A 20,248-nucleotide genomic window follows, 5' to 3' on the forward strand; every position below is an offset into this window, starting at 1 on the left:
TAGATTGCTAAATTTAGAAAACTGAATGCGATGAACGGATGAACGACTAGAGGTTAAGAAATTGATTTCGAAACTTCGTTGGTATCTACGCAATCTTTATTTACTGTGTCTGTAAATACACAGAAAAATTCCACAAACTTTAACCTGATAATACTAAAACAAATATATAATAGACCGGCATTTGCTATAGTGGCAATTTCGCTGTATAAAACATTATCTCATTTATAAACATTTACCTAAAACGAAACAATAATATTAAAAAAACAAATCTATAAGTTAAATGTTAAAAAAGGAATAAAAGCAAAACCATTTAATTCGGTCCTTCTTAATTATTGTATTGCTTCCGTTTTAGCGTTTTGTTAAATTATCGGGAAATTTAAATTAAAATAGCTTTATTTTTACAAGTTTCAGGACCAATAATTTTGTTAAAAAGTGCGTTATAAGGTTTTTGCAAAAAATGTAAACGTGACTTAATCTGTTTGCGAAATGGCGAAATGGCCCCGAAACATAATACCTTATTCTTTTTTTAAAAAAAAATTTTTTTTCTCTACTCGTCAGCACGTGGTGTTCCAAAAAACGCTTATCTATTTTATCATTACTCACCAATTGCGCTGTAGTTTACTTGGTTAAGATTTGCGAGACTTGTTAACTGCCAACTTTAATTTAAATCGTTTTATTAGGTTATTTGCTAGTTTTTAGATTCAAACTTTAAAGTTAGTTTAACACTAAATTTTTTTCAAATAATCATTGCCGTTTTATATGGCACATTTTGATTATTTAAAAAAAGAACTGCAGGCTAGTTGTTTTGAAAAGTCGAATGAGAACCCTCATCAATTTGAATAAGAATCCGACATAATTAAGAAATTATTTTTAAACAATTGAAATAGGAACAACGTTTGGTGTTGTACTTAAGGGGGTTTCCCCAATTGTCTTGTTTTATCTCAATAATCAATTTGCATATTTTTACATGCAATACGTTTATTCGTTTTAGATTTTATTACTCAGAAGCTTGAGGCGGTTAATTAACATTGACCTTAAATTTCCGTGTTTCTCAGAATGGGTTTGGAAGGATTTACGAATATGGTAAGCAATAGGAATATGTTAATCATATTATAATATAACATCTTTGGATAACCCAAAATGTTTCAATTCATAAAATTTTTATTTATGCAGGAGGATAGTGGTATTTATCACAGAGGAAGTAAAGTGACACGTTGTTGGTTGATATGGGCCATTCTTGTAACTATTATTTGCATTGGTTTAACAATTGGAATAATTGTTATACAAAGAACTGATACAACAACAGGTTTCTTGTTGATTTTTGTTTGCAAATTAAAAAATCGTGTGATTGTTTTTAGTATTTAAAAAACCCGAATTGTTTATGCTATTTAGCTCCAGTAACTCCTATAAGGTGGTGTACAATAAATCAAGATGAGTTTCTAAAATGTCAAGATATGGCGGAAACTTTTATGGCCTCAGGATTTTCACCCCAGGTTTTGTGCATTTTGGAAGCTAGTGTTGATGCGTGCGTAAACCAAATAAAATCTGACTCATCGGTTGCCATCACGCTTGACGGAGGGCACCTCTATAATTATCGTGATTCCGTTCAACCTGTTTTGGCTGAGGATTATGGAAATGGTAAAGTTATAATTCAGTGAATTTTGTGTTTAATACTTTATATATATGAGCTGTAAACACAAAATATAGTGTAGAATAAAATATTTGTAACAATAAATTCTTATCCCTTAATTCATTTTTAAAACCCCTTTTGCAGGTGATGCAACTTATTGGGCTGTTGCTGTGGTTAAAAAGAGTGATCCTACAACAAGTTTTTCTCGAGATGATTTACATAACAAAAAAAGCTGTCACACTGGTTACGGAAAAACAGCAGGGTGGATAATGCCGATTGGAAAAATGAAAGAAATGGGTAAAAAATTTGTTGAGTATACAAAAATAAAATGGTTAAAATAGCACCATATACGCTACAAAACTTTATGCTAATTTTCGTTTTTCCTTACTCATATGTAAATCATTTTTTAGGGATTATAGTGACTGGTAGTACTTGTGATATTGATACCGCAGCATCTAATGTGTTTGCAAGTATGTGTGTACCAGGCACTTCCAATACTGATCTTACCACCTTATGTCCCACATGTACAACCTGCCAAGATTCTTGTTTGTTCTGTGGCTACACCGGTGCCTTTAGGTATAATCCACTTGATATTTGTGGCTTGGACTTTGAGTCTATTAATTTTGAGTAATTTTAAATATTGACCTATTAAATTATATTTATTCAAGTAAATATTTTTTGTGAAAAAAGGTGTATGGTATCTGGTGGTGGAGATGTGGCATTTGTTAAACACACAACTGTGTTTGATAATACCGATGGAAATAATCAGGATAGTTGGGCAATGGGATTATCATCTTCTGTAAGATTTTGTAACAAATAACCTTTCACTTATACATTTTTTTATGGATATTATTTACCCTCACCTTATTAAAATGCATTGGTCACTTTTTAAGCTTGTATGTAAAAAGTAATTATTGCTTAGGATTTTGAACTGTTATGTGAGGATGGTACACGAAATCCTGTGACAAATTACGAAACCTGCAACTTGGGTAAGGTTCCATCTCATGCTGTGGCTATCTCGAAAGATGCTGACATTGAATTTGAACGAAGGATTGAGGAGCTTTTGTTTGTTGCTCAGGTACTTGATTTTAAATTAAATTATTGCATATATAACTTTAATATATTTTAACTTAAACCAAATGTGTTTAGTTAAGATACGGACAAGGCACAAATAATTCTTTTCAAATGTTTGATGGGGCTTCTGCTGACCTTCTTTTTAAGTCATCCACACAGTTTTTACAACCTTTAACTGAAACTTGTAGCACACAGGTAAAAAATAAGAATACATAGATCTTAATACATAGTTTAGTTTTACATAGTTTGATCTTAATACATAGTAGATCTTAATACATAGTTTAGTTTTACATAGTTTTTGTAGTGCCTACATTTCTCATACAAAAAAACGATAAAAGTTTTTTAATAATGAAAATAAAAATCTACATTATCATAAAAAAGTAATCTTGAAAATTTCAAGTTTTTAAAATGGTAAAATATATTTTTATGTTTTAGGAGTTTTTGGGTGAAGCTTTCCTTAATGCAAATCTTGCCATAAATTGCTTAGATACACAGGAGATTCAGGATAGCACGAAGAATTCGTGTCTGCGACCTAATCTTCAAACTAACAACAATGAGCGTAAGTGTCAATATAACTTAGTTTTTGCTTTGTTGGAACCAAAAATGATAGCTTGTTCAACAAAGTCTAACAGTTAGAAAATGGTAATGGACCTTTTTAGATAAATTTTTTTTGTTTATTATTTTAATAATTTATTGTAACCTTAAAATTATTAATTTGATATAAGTTTATCACAGATTGACATTAATTCAACCTTTTCTGTGTCTTTGTCCTTAATGCTTGCTTCAATTGAACTTAATTCAATCTCTTGTATTTTTAACCTGGCTTCGAGTCTTGTGACTGATTTATTAACTTCTTCTTTCCTATTTACAAGTTTTTGCAGTGACTGTGATTTTAGAAGTTGTAGATCACGATATGTTGAAATAAATTCATTTACTCTGAGTTTACTTTCAGTTATCGCATTTTGATATTCCTCAATGTAGCGATGGTTTATTTGTTGTTGTGTGATCATATTACCCATATCTGAGCAATAATAATTCAACTGTGTTTTTATCTTCTTAATTTGGGATATTAGTCGCGATGTTTCGCTTTCTAAGGACTCTTCTTTTAAATAATTGGTTTGAAGCGTGTGTTTAATGCATGTATTTGTTGTGTATGTTTCATCATACAGATATTGAATTAATCGAAGTCGTTTTTGAAATGCCTCATTTATTATTTGTAAAATCGAATTTTCTGCTTCGAGGTATTTTAATTCGTTTTCATCCCTTTTTAAACATGTTGTACTTTCATCTAAAGACTGCTGGCAATATTTAAAAAGGAATTCTTTAACTAAGTTGTCTTCAGTTTGTTTCTTAATTTCACTCCCTGCGATTTCAGTACCTTGAGGGCCCTCATTGTATTTTTCTTGGCTCTCAACAGCACTCATTATTGGTTTAAGCTCTCTCTTCAAAAGGCTTAGTGCTACAAAATTTTAAATTCACAGGAATTTGTTTTGATTTTCTTCCAATACTTATGATGTCACAAACCATTTTGTTAAAGATGCTGGATTTTTATTTAATGATTTTTTAATTATGTTCTAATAATCTAATTAATTATTTTTTTAGAAAATATTCTTCGTTGGTGTGTTATATCTGATGCAGAACATCAAAAATGTAGACAGATGGCTGCAACAGCGCAAAACATGGCTGAAGTCTTAACAATTACATGCGTGCAAGGTAATATAACAATTTTTTTAAATAATTTCTAGTGCATAAATCTTCCCAAATTAAACTTAGTTTTTCGTGTAACATCTTGTTTTAGCACCAACCACTACTGAATGTGGCCGTTACATTTCTGTTGGTTCCGCTGATGTTGTTTCTATGGATGGGGGAGAAATTTATGAAGCGGGTGTGGCTTATAATCTTCAACCTGTGACTGCAGAAAATTATGACGATGAAGCAGCAGATCCTAAATCCTATTATGCCACTTCTGTTATTAAAGCATCTGACACCGACACAGCATTTACCCAGGCTGGTTTGCAGGGAAAAAAATCTTGTCATACTGGATACAAACGTACTTCGGGATGGAATGTTCCTGTAGGGTTAATGGTCGAAGAAGGTACCAATAATGTCACTGTAATACATGTACAAAAATGGTGTTTACATGACATAAACCCCAGTTAATTGCTATATAAAATCTAGGTTTTATAAGTGTGGATGCCAACAATTGTGATAACAGTGTTCTGGAAGGTGTTGCCAACTTTTTTGGAGGTAGTTGTGTACCTGGTGTCCCTACTACCAGTCAAGGTGTGGATCAAAAATTGTGCCAACTTTGTGCTGGCTCGGGTGCTGATAAATGTTCGAGCAATGATCCATATTCTGGCTACTCTGGAGCATTCGAGTAAGTTCAAACACTTTTTTAATCATGGTTTTTTTTTGTATATATCTTTATCCTCGATGTGGGAAAGTCGAATGCGCGACTTAAACATACATAAGTTACTTCGACCCAGTCTCGAGTTGCCTGTGGCAGTTTGGGATATTATAGAGACTATAATTGCCCGGTAATTATGCTGCTGATTAAGTGCTGGCTCAGCAGGAGTTTATACCGTTTATAGCGCCTTACTCAAGGGCGCTACAGCATGAGATCAGTGGGGATTGAACCCACGACCTCATGTGTGGTGTAGCAAGTGTTCTTACCACTACACCACGCTGCCGGTCCACTACACCACGCTGCCGGTTATAGATATGTTATTGTAATCAGGCTATATGTTTATTCAAATATTCCAGCAGTTAAACAGTTTAATTGTTTTTATTCACTACTGTGTTTCTATTAATTTAGTTGTTTAAAATCTGGGGGCGGTGATGTTGCCTTTGTGAAACACTCAACGCTAAACACAACAGTTGGAAGCGAAGACTATGTAAACTATAGGCTACTGTGCAAAGATGGATCCAATACAACAGTGGATAAGTATGCAGACTGTAATTTAGAAAAGGTAATGGCTATTTTCTACAAATCATACTATGTAACATAAAAAAAATTTTTGAAAAAGAAATTTGAAAGTAAATAATGAAATCTTTTAATCTTATATCTAAAATTTGTCAATTATGATATTTAAATTCAGTAAAATAAATGCATTATTTTTAAGGTACCCTCTCATGCCCTTATGATGTCTGCTACACATTCACTTTCTTTTAGAACAAAAGTAGTAAATTTGTTGAAAAATTTACAGGTAATAGTCTTTATAAATCAATTGACTATATTATCAGCATCATAAACACAGTAATAATACTTTTTGGTTTAAATTGTTTAGAAAGACCCAACATTTGATCTTTTTGAAAGTACGGGTGGAACTGATTTATTGTTCAAGGTAAATATGTGAAATGTGCAAATATTATAAGTGAAAGTCACAAAAATATTGTTATTTAAAGTATTTTCTGCCATAAATTTTATTACAATAAGCCTTTAAATTTTTTTCTAGGACTCAACTAAGTGCCTGTCAGAAATTGATCCAACTTGTACATGGGAAGACTTTTTGTCATCTGATTACATCGACATTATCCAGGGAACACGATGTAATTTAGCACCATCTCGTGCCACCAAGCCATGCCTATACACTGCATGCAATCCCCAATAGGCAGCAGTGTTTTTGCAAAAAAAAAAAAATTAATTTCTAAAATCCCCAAATAAGCTTATTTTTAATTACTAAAATTTCGTTTTTTTAAAGTATAAATTCACACTAATTGTCATATATTCTTTTTCTTATAACTCACATCACCTTATAAATAGTTAATGATTGTTTAATAATTTTTTTTGGATTGTGTAATTTCTTCTTTTTAAAAAAATTTTCAAATTTGACCGTGCATGTAGCAAATCTTCAAATGATCGGGTAACTCTTGTAAAAATAACTCTTACCAATCAGTTTTTTATATGATGTTTGTATTTTCTCTGAACCAACCTTTTTTACCTACTGTGCAAGACCAGGGTGTTTTCATAGTGTGTCTGTTTTTTTTTCTAAAATGATCAAGGTGCAATAATACGAGGCCAGTGTGTCTCTATTCTGCATTGTTATTTGTGGTATATCATCAACTGTGTAAAGCCAGTGTGTTTTCATAGCATCTTCATATATTGCCTTACCTTTTTATACTTCCCATTACATTCATCATTCTGTATTATTAAGTGTTTGCATAATTTCTAAACATTCGCCCATAGTAAATGACTAATCATTTTTTTTAGCTTCGCTATTACGATCTAAAATAAACTGACTAATTAAAATGTACTTGAATAATAGCCAGGGGATACAAACATATACTTAGGTACTGAATAAAATATTGTTGTTGATATTCCTAACTGGCTGGCTTTGAAATAAACAATTAATAAACATAAGGTTTTTTCAATGTTATGTAATACGTATAGCAAGAACTGGCACGTTATTTACCAGAAGGAGGCCTTTATTTACTAAAACCTTAAAGTTGTGTGTTTTTCATAGAAATTACAACAAGGTTGTTTATTAGCATAGCTGGTTAGCAGAACGAACAGTTTATTGTGATATTAAATCAAACTTTGGTAATTCCGAGTTGACAAAGCCAATATGTGCTTAGTGCGTTTCAATGATTAATAATTTAATAGGTTTAATTATTTTTAAGCCCATTTAAAAACAAGCTAGCCTAAAAATTAATCACATTTAGTTTAATCTAATATAATTGTTTCCGGTAAGCATTTTGAATTTTAAAAAAATGTAACATATTACCAATAGCTAAAACAAGTTAGTGAATATTATGTTTAGGCTACTTAAAAAGATCATCTAAAAAATCAGTAATATGGTTATTAAAAGTAAAAAGGTAGCTGTTGAGCCTCAAACAAAACAATGGAAAGTTGTTGTTGGTGGTGTCTACGTCTACCTTATCTGGAGTACCCTGATAAGAGGCTATCCACTATTTTATCAGCCGCTTATACTTCACTTTAACTCAAACTTAGCAAAGGTTTCTCAAATCAGCGCATATTTCTACGTATCATGTGCTATATCAGGTCACCTTTTGTTTATTTGTGTCACCCTAGCTTAATTACACTAAATATTTACAAACCAAGCAAGGTAATGTTAAGTGAAAGAAATTATGAAAGGATCGTAAAAAATTATTTAGAATGGTATCACAATAACAAAGACTACCGAAAAATAATTCATATGGTATCTTTGATAAAACAGTTTTCTGAAATTTTTTACGATAAATGTTACGCAATTTATTTTTCAGTTGACAAACAATTTCTTTTAAAATTTTGTTTTGTTTATTACAGGCACATTGACCCCCATTATACACAAGATATTTGGGTTTCGTTGGACTGTTATGAGTTTAAGCTTGATTGCATCTACTTCAGTGTTTGTTTCATCGTTTTTAGACGACATTACAAGCATCACTATTCTTTTAGGCATCATTCCAGGTAATACTAATGTGCAAAAGGTAGACTTAGCAATATAAAAACAGCATTAACAAGATACCTTAATAATAATTGATAATTTTTAACAGGTCTTTGCCTTGGGCCTGCACTTGGCACTTTTTTGGTGTTAGCAGCAAAATTTCCGGAAAAACATGCCAACGTATCATTTCAAATTATTACACTTGGTATTTCTATAGGCCCACTGATTCTATGCCCAGGAATTTTACTTTTAATTGACTTTTACAGTTGGCAAGGTGCTCTTCAGGTTAACCTTATTTGTTGTTTTCATTGATTGGCATGTAAGCTACATTTAATAGTTTATTTGTCATGTTTAAACAATCACAGCTTGATTTACAGGAACAGTGGTTTTAAAACAATAGAAGTGTACTTTTTAGATATTTTCCGGAATTATGCTAAATCTTTTGGTTGCTGGAGCACCCTTACTTCAGGATAAAATAGTAATTTTAAACACTCCAACAAAAGAAGAGCAGGCAAATGACGAAGATAACAGTTTGTCAATTAGTTCAAGGTAATTTGTAATAAAACCTTTTTTAATTTAAAATTTCTTCACTGTATAAATTATTTTAGTGAAAGTTTGGAAATTACCAAAACTGACAAAAATTTCGTTGTCGACAAATTGGTGCGAATTAACAAAGTTGTCAAGCTTGAGATCTTTTGTGATTTAAAGTTTTGGATGTTTGCACTAATCTATGGCGGATACTGTTTGTTTTATTACTCAGCAGTTTCATACATTATTGTGTACGCCGCCGAAGGTAAACAATTGTGATTAAAACTAGCAAAGCATTGTGAATCTTCTTTGTTTATTTGAAAGGAATATTTGCTTTCAGTAGTCTAAAAGACAAAACAGTTAAAACTGTTACATCTAAACAAATAATATTACCAACAACTTTCTTTTAAAATTTTTAATTATAATTTTTTTGATTTCATTTAGAAAGAAATCTTAACGATTTAACTGCAGCAACCTTAATATCTGGGATATGCGCTGGTGATGCAGCCTCAAAGGTGTTTTGCGGAATCTTTTTTGCCCGTTTAAAACGAAATAGAAGACTTCTCGTATTGGTAAAATGATTACACCAAGTGTTTTAGATACCGATGATATTGTCAATAATTTTAATGTTATTTTTAATTTTTAGGCTCTTACACATTTTGTATCAGCTTTTCTCTTTTTAATGTTGAGCTTTGCATCTTCATTCCCAAGCCTTATGGCGGTTTGTGTTGGTATTGGTTTAATCGGGGGTGGATTTGTTGGATGCCATGCCATGACAATTGTCACAGAGTTTGAGAAACATTTATTTGTTTACGTCAACTCATATACCAACGTTATAGGCCTAACGATGTCGACCATCGGCCAGTTAGCGATAGGTAAGTATATCAATACTATACAAAGATACAGAAGTGAATGTTTAATGACATTAACATTAAGCAGCATAGTAGGAACTACAATAAATGTTTTTTATACAGCTATATTAATTGACTCGACTGGAATTTCAACAAATGCACTTTATGTCGGATCTGGTTGTGCTATATTCACTGGAGTGATTGAACTCTTGTTTTATAAATATATATTTTACAACGAACAAAAGAATTACAATTCTAGCTCGATATCACTTGAAATTCGTTAAAGCCTCTGTGCAATTCATATTTTGTTTGTTCCAACTTTTTTTTTTAAATGAAATTGTACTTGGCAAAACCAAGTTGGTTAGTTTTTCTATTTTATTTGATACAACTTGAAGAAATACACCCAAGTATAATGCGAGTAGTGTAAACATAAAACATATTTCGTAGGTGGGATAGGTAAAGAAGACGTTTCGGCTGATCATTTTCATTATTAAACTTTAATGAAGCGATTTAAAAACGAATGAAAAAATTTCAGATATTTTTTAGCTGAAAAACCAGATTTTTTTTTATTTTTTGTTAAGCACGTGACGTAAGAACTTTATGAGTTTAAAAAAGATACACCTAATAAAAAAATCATATTCTGCCGAACTAAAAGTTTTGTTTAAGATTTGCTAAAAAAAATAAAAAAAATTAACGAAAGGCCTCCGAGTTATCATCTTCATCGTTATCCGAAACAAGTCCTCTTCTGTCATCTGTGCTCCGGGAGAGCGGCGACGCCCGGAAAAAGTCCCGGAACGAGACCGAGGGTAAATGAAGAGAGTAAGTGTTGGTTTTAGCTGAACGACTTAAGTAAACGTACGCTGCAACTAATATTACAACCAAGAAAAGAATAACAAAAGTAAGACCGATTCCGAGTCCGACTTCGCTTGCACTTTGAGCTAAATACATTTATCGTTAAAATATTGCAATAACTGTTAAGTTAAACATCGAGTTAAATAGTTTAAGTTATGCTACCTACCCTTCAAAATTGGCTTAGAAGTCGGTTTAACGTCGACAATTTTTGGCATTTTGCAAACCATTTTGCCAACCTTATTACAAGTATTATCATTCCACTGAGCCTGTGGGGAAGTCAACTCCGTACAAAGTTCCTGTAATGGAAATCCCTAATATTAATCTATAGACATTTTTGGTCATTTTTAATATGGAGATCAAAAAAAACAATACCTTAATGTATCCATTATTTTTCGATGGTTGGCCATTTGCCCAGTTGGTGTAATCTAATGGAGTGCTATCTGACCAAGCAAATGCATCATCGCCTAATTCTCTGTACAAACCTATCCAACTTTTGAAAAAATGTAAATAAAAGGGTTATTAAACAAAATCAATAGTTCAATTAGCTTAAATAAAAATTTAAAAGTTCTTAAAAATACTTACACGTTGAGTCTCAAAAATCGCCGCCTAAGATTACCAGAATTCCTCATTACAAATTCCCCTTCGTCCTTCGAGTGTATGCTTACTAGATAAGCTCCCATTTTTCGGCAATCAAAGTCGGCCTGATACCAGGTCGCCATTTGAGTATCTTGTTGAAAGTAATAACAGAATCCCTTGTATGCTGTCCACGATGACTAAATAGATAGAATTTTAACAAATTTTTAACTAAAAAATTTCAACAAATTTTAACTACGACCTAAATTTTAAAATTTTAAATCACTTACGTCTCGGCATCGACCGGGGTAAGACGTAACGTTTTTAGGCGGTTTCTTGTCGGTTTGTTGGCATAAGGCGGGTAATGATGTGTTACATTGAAGACTTGACCAAAAGCCACCTTGACTATAAGAGGTTCTTGACACTGTACCATTCATTGCCGCACAAGTATACCCCGGTGAATTAACTGGTTGGCTCTTTCCCCATTTCGCAAAGGCAACAGGCCTATCATTAAGAAACCGTGTTAATTAGTGTTATTTAAATTACTATTAATTATTTTTTGAATACATGGTATTTAATGCATTTCACATTTAGTATGTGTTAATTTTAAGCACTATTTGCAAAGTTACTTAGACCTTAAACACCCTGTTTAAAATATCACATAAGTCTCACTAACCATTTGCTTGCCCAGGAAAAAGTTGTCCCTGCCGAAAGCGAACCGGTTGCACTCAATCCAATCCATGCAGAAATTCCTCTCGGTTGTGCGGAGTCCGGGTTTTCGGATGGATCAGACAACATACTAAAACTCCAGGCTTGAGAATATTCGTCGTAGATTGTCGCCAACGCAGCTCCTTGAGATTTACAGTAGGATTGTGCACTGTACACATGAAATGAAAAGTTTGACTACAACAGGCAAAAATAGCTGTACACTTCTACACCATTACACACCTATGTTGCAGTTGTTAAAAAAGATAATGAGTTGAGATTATTTTTTCTATACTTACTCTTTCCATGAATACGTTTCTTTACTTAACATCCAACAGTCGTCATTCCATAACACCCAACCCTTTGCACATTTGCTATTTCTTGGTTTACCGGTGATCGGTATTTTAATAAAGTCGTCACACATATTGCAAGTTCGCATGCACATTTTCTTTTGCCTTCGTTTTAACTTGCTGCAGGGAATGTTGGCGGTTATATCCTAAAATAAAATTTTATAAGAAGTGCTGCAATACTGAGGTTTGACATAGAATGATCCTAAGTGAAGAGTAAAGTAAACAAGCACAGCAAATGTGTACCTTGCATTGAGTTGTCCATCTCGGCGAAGGGTGATCCTGACATAAGTTTTCGAGCAAGCTGGATCGATGCATTTCACAAATGTAAGCTCTATTTATCGAGCAATTCGAATCTATCCATTTCCCAACACTCCATTTTTCAGTAACTATACTAACGCAATCTTCCTATTAGGCAAAAAAAATACAAAAAAATAATACAAAAATGTAATATAGCTAATAAAAAAAATACAAATGAAAAAAGTTTAGGAAGCTTATTTGTATAGATTTGATACTTGCTCAAAGGCTATCTATTAAAGCCTTAAACAATGTTATAATTATATTTAGGTATACTTACGTGTGCACCGTCAGTTCTGTAACCAGGACTGTTAGGTTCACCATGTTTCCAATTTGTATATTGAAAAACTGTTCCATCTCTCCACACAAATCTACCTTCTCCCCAAATATCATTCAATCCTATCCACATTGGTCCAACACTGATGTTTAACAGTCGACTCTAAATTAATATGGTATAACAATATTTAAAAAAATAAATAAATAAATGATTTTACTTTTGTGCTAGACCCCTTTACAATTTCTCTCTACTTTTACTTACTAATAACAAAAAATCAAAAAAAACACAATGTAAATAACAAAGGCTATATATTTAAAAAAAAAATCATTTTTACCGTAACAAATGCTTGAAGTTGGGCATTTGCAACCGACAATAAATTCCCTCCATAAGCCATACAACTATCTCTTGCGTTTGTCCAATTCATTCTAAACGTAGTAAATTATGAATGACAGCACACCCAAATAAAAACTATTTAAAAACGGTCAAAAGTAACAAACAAAAATATTGAATTTTTTTAATACATTCTGAATACTGGATAAAACCTATGAACCAACCTGTCTTGTTCAAGTTCGCCCATTACTTTAATGCAGTAACCTCTGTATATCCACCATTCATCTGGACAGAAACCTGGAGGGTTGTAATTCGGAGTTGGCGTGGTCACATTTATTGGTGACGTCAAATTCGATCGTTTGCAAATAAAACTAAGAAAATAATTTAATACAAAAAAACGTGTTTAACACAAGCTATAGTATGGTAAACTATTGTAAAATTTAAAGGCTTTGAAAAACTTAGTATAATTACCTTATAACTTTGCCACAATTATCGTCGTTCCAAGTTCCCTCTGTCGAGTAAATCTCAATACAAGCTTCTTGTTTATTTACGTAGTTCGGTTCATCTGAGTAAAAAATATTTTTAAATCAAAAAAAAATGTGGTGAAAAGTTGGGTAAAAAAGTATATACATCAAAGTGATCCTAAGAAAATTGGTAAAAAGATTAGTTTAAATTTTCATAAAGTTATATTATTTGTTTGTAAAATTATGCACTAAAAAAAACATACTTGGTCTCCAAAAATGATAACCAACAGGTGTTCCGTCTAACCAACGCAGATCGTGATCCCTGTTGTTCATATCCATTCCGATCCACCTAAAAAAAGGAATAAAAATTGTGTATAATATATCATCATTCGATCTAATTCACCGATCCCAAGTAATACTAATAAGGACATGCTATTAAAGTTATATTATAAATCTATAAACCATGAAAAGTTTACCAATCCGGTGCGGTGTTGGTTTGAATTTGATAATGAATAAAGTTTTCCTCATTTTGATCAGCTATAGAGGTCAGATCGCCACCAAATGACAAACAATATTTCCTTGCATCATAATACGATTTTCGAACCCGATTACTAAAATAAAATTTCATTTAATCAAAATAATGAAGGTTTATAAGGAAATCAAAACAAAGTAAATCTCTGTTGTAAATACAATCTAACTAAACAATCTTAACTAAAATTGGTTTAATAAAAAAGGCACATAATTCTAGCTTTTACTTTCTATAAATTACTTTTTGTTACAAATGTCTAGTTAAACCTATTACCATTATTTTCTTTTTCTACCTAAACTATACAACAAACAGCAAGCACAACATGCCGTCCTTCTTCATTCCACGAAAATGAACAAAATGTACGTGAAGGAAATTTTAGGAATGCAGTCTGCAATACATGCCACAAGCACGACGCGCCGGTTTTTGATCTAAAGCGTCTTTAATTACCAACAGCGTTTTTCATAAATTCCTTATCGCCAGACCAATTACAGGGCCTAATCTATTTTTAAGCAGTACAACTTAAAGAGATGGTTCGGTCGCAGAGTTTCTTTTTTAATTAAGTTGGAATTTTTCTAACTTGCACGAGGATACGATTATTTTAAAAATTGGTCAAGTAGTTTTTGAGATATCATAATTTGAAGGTAAATATTGTAAATAGGGAAAATCTCTACGCTCGCGAGTCACGTGACGCACGACGTCATCGTCGTAAGTTATTTGCTGGCAGACATAGGAAAATAACGTTATTTTGCCCTCTCTGAGCCGTTTGTTGTACTTTTTTTGAAATTTTTTTTGCAAAAAACTTAGCATGAAAAGCAAAATGTATCCATATTATATAAGACAGTAGTTACTTTTCAAGTATTTTTAATTGGGTAGGCCGTAATTGGAAAAATTCCAACATAATTAAAAAAAAAACTCTGCGACCGTACCATCACTCTAAAGTTGAAAAGTATAAATATTAAAATGTTTACACACCTGAAAAAGTAGCAGCTTCCGTTGTAATATAACCACTCAGAATCACCACATGTTACCGGGGCTGGGGTTGTCACATTAGTTTGGTCAACTATTTCTGCTCCAAGACTAAAATAACAAAACAAATTTTTAAATCAATGTAACTTGACAGAATGATGAAAAGGGATAAAAAAAGGAGAGCTTACTCTATTTGGCACAACCAATTGTTTAGTCGGTTACAATTAAAATCATTCCACAGTTTAGTTCTTGGTTGATAAGCAACACAATTCTCGTTCCCAGCATATTGGTTAGGTTCTCCTTTAGACCACGTTATAAAATCAACAACAGATCCATCTGTCCATTGCCACCTAAATTATACATTGTTTAAGTCAACTTTTAGGCAAATTTGGACTGTATGCTACGAGTAAACTTAAATTACTTCTTACTGGCTTTGTATAAAAGCACAAATACATTTTATAATATTAATAACAAATTAACTACGATTGCAACACTAATGCAGTTTAGTCTATTAATTTTAAGCGTTTTTAAATAATAAATGACTTACTTGTCCTCAGTGTATCGGTCATTCAGACCTAACCACACATACCCTGGCACCCAGAAGCTTAACACGTCAGTTTTTATCAAACTCATTTGCGTGTCGCTGTGAATGCTGACTAGGTCTGCGTTGCCAACGTTACCAGGTCCCCCGAGACTGATGCAATAGTCTCTGGCATCTGTCCAAGTTTTTCGATTTTTTCGACGAGGATTTACAAAGCCTCTGTAACACTTGTCACCAATTCTCTGTTTAATTTAAAAAATTCAACATTTTTTAGACTGTAAAGAGCATTTTAAAATATTTTGTGTAAGTTAGGAAAATAAACAACGCTTTTGCTTTACCTTCCATTTATCTGGGCAACCTCCAGTAGGCGGGGTGGTAATCACCACCGGGGGAGGAGTGATCCCTTCTCTTGGAAGTGTACATATGACTTTCCGTTGATCTTTACAATTTGTAACTTTCCATAATCCCGCATTTCTACCAGCTGACATTGAAACGCACATCCCGACTAAATTAAAAACAAAGTAAATGTTTTTGTTGAGTAATTAAGTCATATACACCAAAGCAAGTTTTAGTTGCACATTTTAATTGATTTTGTAAGCTTATTATTAATAGGGCTTATTTAAACAAAAGTGCTAATTAAAATTTTAAAATATTTACGGCTTTCTGGAGCTACGTTTCTTGTGTTTGGTTGATATCGATCCCAGTTTGTGAAAGTTATTTTCTTCGATTTAGGAGGATCAAATAAATTGGTGTCGAAAAAGTGCCACCCAGATGTATTACTTTTTATAGAAACCACATTAAGATGGAAGGTAACACTATCATCGTACTTGGAAGCTATGCTCGATAAAAAGGTCTGCTCGTATCTGTAATATTCAAGTTTACAAAGACACTGTTAAAACCTATTTCCATTAAATAAACAAATAAAAGCTCGATAACATTGTTTTAAAAAAACTATCTTTTAAAAAAAAGGTATGAAAAAAAAAGTTTAAAAGAACTATTTTTAACTCTAATTATATTGCCGTGTACTATGCTTAAAAATATCTTCTTTATAATTACCTATTACGTGGTATAATCATGAAGCTTGTATTTCCATATCGTTTCTGACAAAGTTTGTAACCAGTCGTCCAGTTGGATATAACATGCTCCACTTTGTAACAACCGACACCAAAACCCAGCCATCCGTTTAAACAACCTGCAAAAAATATTTACAACGATTCATACAGAATGTTTTTTCACGTTTGGGCAACTAATCGTAATTTAAAATGCGTAACTAACCGTATTTTATTTTTATATCTACTAGTATATAGCAGAAGAAATGCCTTGTTTTAGTTATTAATGTGTTTTAGTTTAATAGTAGATGGAGCTTAATAACGTTAAAAAAAATTACCTGCTGCCGGTGGAGGTATGGTAGAGTTACCTAATAAAAAAATATTGATATTGTAAGTAACAATGATTACGATATTGTACTATGGCTTAGCGTTTCACAACTTAAAAATACACATAAAAACAATGCCAACGTTTAAATAAATATATACACTTGTAAACGTACTAAATATAGGAGGTAATGTGGGTCCACCCTTGCTACCACCAGTATCACTACCCTTTCTTTGGAAACAAATACCATCCAACGGCATTGGACTAGGCTTAATAGTCATGGTAGGCATTTTCGAGCACAAATATTGGTATTTTATTGAGCAACCCACGTCGTTCCATTTACCGCTGTTTGTGTCCATTTTTACACAATCGTCAGTATCTAGTTTGAGAAAAATTATTAGAAATTAAAGACTTGATTTTTGTAGATAGTAAACGAATCAATAAGATTTGCCAAAAAAAATGTGTATAGTTATAACTTTTTCAAGTAGAATTCATCCATTTTATTGAAACTGAGCTTACATTCTAGTTCTACAAATTAAACATTTAACTTAGAGTTGAAGCATTACCTAAAGCATTATCAGGTTGATCTTTAGCCCAGTTTGTGAAAGTTGGGGCAACACCATCGTCCCACGTAAACAACATTTCATGGTTAATGTCGTTCAAACCAAACCATACATTGTTAACATCTTAAAAATAAAATTCGGTTTTGTAAATAATGTGAACATCTATCACATTACAAATCTTTACAGTAAAATATTAACTTGTACCATATTATTAATAAAAATAAACATCTATGGCAAATACTTTTTTTTTCATTTAGTTGTGAGTTTTACAAAATAAATAAAGATAAATTACTAACTTAAATAAGGCTTGACTTGTCTTATCCACGTGACCAAAGTGTCAGACTCCGCCTTTGATGCAACTCTTGCCAAAGTTGCTCCGGCAGCAGTGCAAGCTTGTTTCGCGTCCTTCCACGTAGACGGGATAGTGCAACCAAACTGGAAACATCTTCCTCCGATCATTTTCCAACCCTTGGGACAATATTTCTTACCTGTCAATCAAAATTCCAAAAAAAATAAATTTAAACCCTATACGCCATATAGTAAATTAATTATTTTTATAAACCCTTGTATTACTATACATAACATACCAGTACAAGTGGGTACATCGCAGTAACCCCACGGCATCGTGTCGTTTCCAGTATAACACCATGGCATCAACGAATGATCGGGATTCTGACAAGTCGTTCCATTTGCACCTAAATAAGAAAAACAATTCGAGATAATGTTACAAATATTCGATATCGAAGATTTACTTATATTAGTAACTATTTTTTAATAATCAGGTTAATTTAAAAATTGATTGGTATTGAGAATTTTATTTTTTATATAAATCTTAAATATGTACATCAAGTTCTAAACAAGATTTAGAAGCATACCAAAGCTAGGAACTTGGGTTGCCCATTCCACACATCGAATTCCTTTTGCTGTTTTATTAATTCCTCCATAGTAGTCACTTCCATCACCTGTGTAGCAATTAATGTTGGGTGTGGCTGTTGTGTTTATTGGCTGGACAGTGGTAGTTGCAACAAGTTTCGTCTCATCTTGATAAACAAGTTGAATTAGCAATACTGTTATTATCATATGTACACATATAGTTACCTTCATCTGTGTGAGATTGAAAATTGTTACTTAACAATTTATTCAAATACCCATTACATAATTAAGACAAATTAAGAATACATTTCTTTGTATTATTCTATTTTGTTTTTACCTAGTTTCTTGCAAATAAAACTTAAATGTCTCGAGCATGGCGTATCGCCCCAAAGTCCATTTCTTGTTATTATAGCTCCACAATCCTCATTCCCGCCGTAACTGTTTGGCTGTCCTGGATATTAACAGTTTATTTAAACAGGTATCACAAAGCTGTGTTACAGGTAGATTATGTTTTTATTAAGTATAGTGACAATGACTGATTTACTATACTTTTCTATAACGTTATTAATTTTGATTGGTGTTCTTATTTACCTTCCCTCCAGTTGAGGTAAGTAAGTGGTTTGTTGTCACTCCAACCCCAATTTCCCTCGATAGAAATATCACTCATTCCCAGCCACATCACTGTGGTGACAACATGAACCCGACCTTGACAAAAAAAGATTGTTGTTCAAGTGAAAACAAAAATAGTTACAAGGTCTTAAATTAAAAAGCTATTTTTGTTTTGCAACGGATATTAACCGTCAACTTAATTGACTTGTACAGTCATTTGAAGGCTAGAACTTGAATTCCTACAACTTTCTGATTGATAAGCGATTTATCCAATAACAACTTAAATACATATTTTTTCAATTCAGTAATTATGCACCAGCTATCCAGGCTTGCTCTTTAGGACTTGTAATGCTGAGTAAATCAGCATTTTGTTGTCTGCATGCATCGTGAGCTTGTCTCCACGTTAAAGAAGATTGATAGTTAAACTGATAACAATATTTTCCAAACTGCCCTTCTACCCAGAAATCGCCACATCCTTCATCTAATAAATAAAATGAAATATGTAATTACGTTTGCTGGCGTATGTAACAATAGGGTTTAGTAACACTGCACATTGTACGCATCATAATTTGAATTGTAGCTGCACGTGTTTATTTTAACAGATAACAGATATTCAAATAAATTAAAAAAAAGATTACGTAAGTTTAACAATATATTTACGTATGCTAAATATTAACCACATTTGATTTTGATTTACTTACAAGGTTGTGGGCATATTCCCCAAATATAATCCTTAGCGTAGTTAGAAGTAGTAGCGCACCATTTCAAATTGTCTGACCTTCCAGCAGTTGTACATTTGGTATAACTTACTCCCATGAACGTGAATGGAAACAGACACGGTGCTCCTTCGCCATTTCCAGCAATAGTGTAAATTACTAAAATTGCACAAATGCATTTAAAATATGTAACAAAAGGTAAATACTTTAATCTAAAATTTGACTTATTGTTAAATATATCATATTTATTTGCGGCTTTAAATATTTAAACTAACTGGTTTCGTTGGCTGACTCAGTCGTGGTTGTTGCATTTAAATCGGAATTGCTTGGAATTGTTGTTATTTGCATAGAAGGTGGAGTGGGTTCAATGGCACGTGAGGTAAAATCTGAAAAATCAAAAAAGTAATCAGTGTCCCTGAAATTATTTGTATGTTTAAATAATTTTTAAACTTACCTGGGTTTGTAGTAGAGTTTTGGGCTAACGAAAAGTTAATGAAAAATATAACATAAACACCCACAGAACGAAAAAACTTGTTTAATATCATGTTTATGCATATATCGCAAAAACACTTGCTTGGTTGCTATAATAAAATAGCCTTAGCTAAAGCAAAAACTTGGTTTAACAAAAATTTAAATAAAAACAATTATTATAAATTATAATTATATATTTCTTCTAACAAGTAAGTAAAACATTAAGAACTATCTTGGACATCTTGTTTTTTTTTCATTAAAATTAACTTTTAAATTTTTCTTTACAATTAC

The 20,248-nt window shown here is 32.3% G+C and overlaps 3 protein-coding genes across 3 annotated transcripts; 2 read left to right on the forward strand and 1 right to left on the reverse strand.

Annotated features, from left to right (window-relative positions):
* Window positions 1-636: 636 nt before the first annotated feature.
* On the forward strand, window positions 637-6,982 carry LOC145741365 (melanotransferrin-like). The gene is made up of 16 exons (XM_082558946.1): window positions 637-1,083; window positions 1,174-1,306; window positions 1,393-1,638; window positions 1,775-1,927; window positions 2,041-2,206; window positions 2,321-2,429; window positions 2,553-2,708; window positions 2,780-2,899; window positions 3,140-3,263; window positions 4,307-4,417; window positions 4,503-4,799; window positions 4,883-5,081; window positions 5,520-5,673; window positions 5,827-5,910; window positions 5,992-6,048; window positions 6,160-6,982. The coding sequence occupies exons 1-16, from the start codon at window positions 1,057-1,059 to the stop codon at window positions 6,313-6,315; spliced, it is 2,292 nt and encodes a 763-aa protein (XP_082415072.1). The 5' UTR covers window positions 637-1,056; the 3' UTR covers window positions 6,316-6,982.
* A 516-nt stretch (window positions 6,983-7,498) lies between these two features.
* On the forward strand, window positions 7,499-9,865 carry LOC145742218 (monocarboxylate transporter 7-like). The gene is made up of 8 exons (XM_082560004.1): window positions 7,499-7,706; window positions 7,971-8,114; window positions 8,201-8,376; window positions 8,507-8,640; window positions 8,700-8,884; window positions 9,064-9,191; window positions 9,266-9,494; window positions 9,594-9,865. The coding sequence occupies exons 1-8, from the start codon at window positions 7,499-7,501 to the stop codon at window positions 9,752-9,754; spliced, it is 1,365 nt and encodes a 454-aa protein (XP_082416130.1). The 3' UTR covers window positions 9,755-9,865.
* Window positions 9,817-20,078, reverse strand: LOC145741381 (macrophage mannose receptor 1-like). Its single transcript, XM_082558966.1, has 32 exons — window positions 19,941-20,078; window positions 19,762-19,872; window positions 19,472-19,645; window positions 19,087-19,251; window positions 18,753-18,866; window positions 18,499-18,612; window positions 18,164-18,328; window positions 17,876-17,983; window positions 17,585-17,776; window positions 17,292-17,411; window positions 16,901-17,104; window positions 16,739-16,768; window positions 16,408-16,543; window positions 16,009-16,214; window positions 15,690-15,856; window positions 15,358-15,593; window positions 14,999-15,160; window positions 14,817-14,921; window positions 13,792-13,926; window positions 13,579-13,664; window positions 13,323-13,416; window positions 13,076-13,222; window positions 12,856-12,946; window positions 12,525-12,683; window positions 12,194-12,355; window positions 11,900-12,096; window positions 11,572-11,772; window positions 11,186-11,399; window positions 10,905-11,095; window positions 10,695-10,812; window positions 10,489-10,618; window positions 9,817-10,408 (listed from the first exon to the last, which is right to left on the reverse strand). The coding sequence occupies exons 1-32, from the start codon at window positions 20,029-20,031 to the stop codon at window positions 10,161-10,163; spliced, it is 4,773 nt and encodes a 1,590-aa protein (XP_082415092.1). The 5' UTR covers window positions 20,032-20,078; the 3' UTR covers window positions 9,817-10,160.
* Window positions 20,079-20,248: the final 170 nt, after the last annotated feature.

Source organism: Corella eumyota, chromosome 2 (assembly GCF_963082875.1).
Source record: "Corella eumyota chromosome 2, kaCorEumy4.1, whole genome shotgun sequence".
NCBI lineage: Eukaryota > Metazoa > Chordata > Ascidiacea > Phlebobranchia > Corellidae > Corella > Corella eumyota.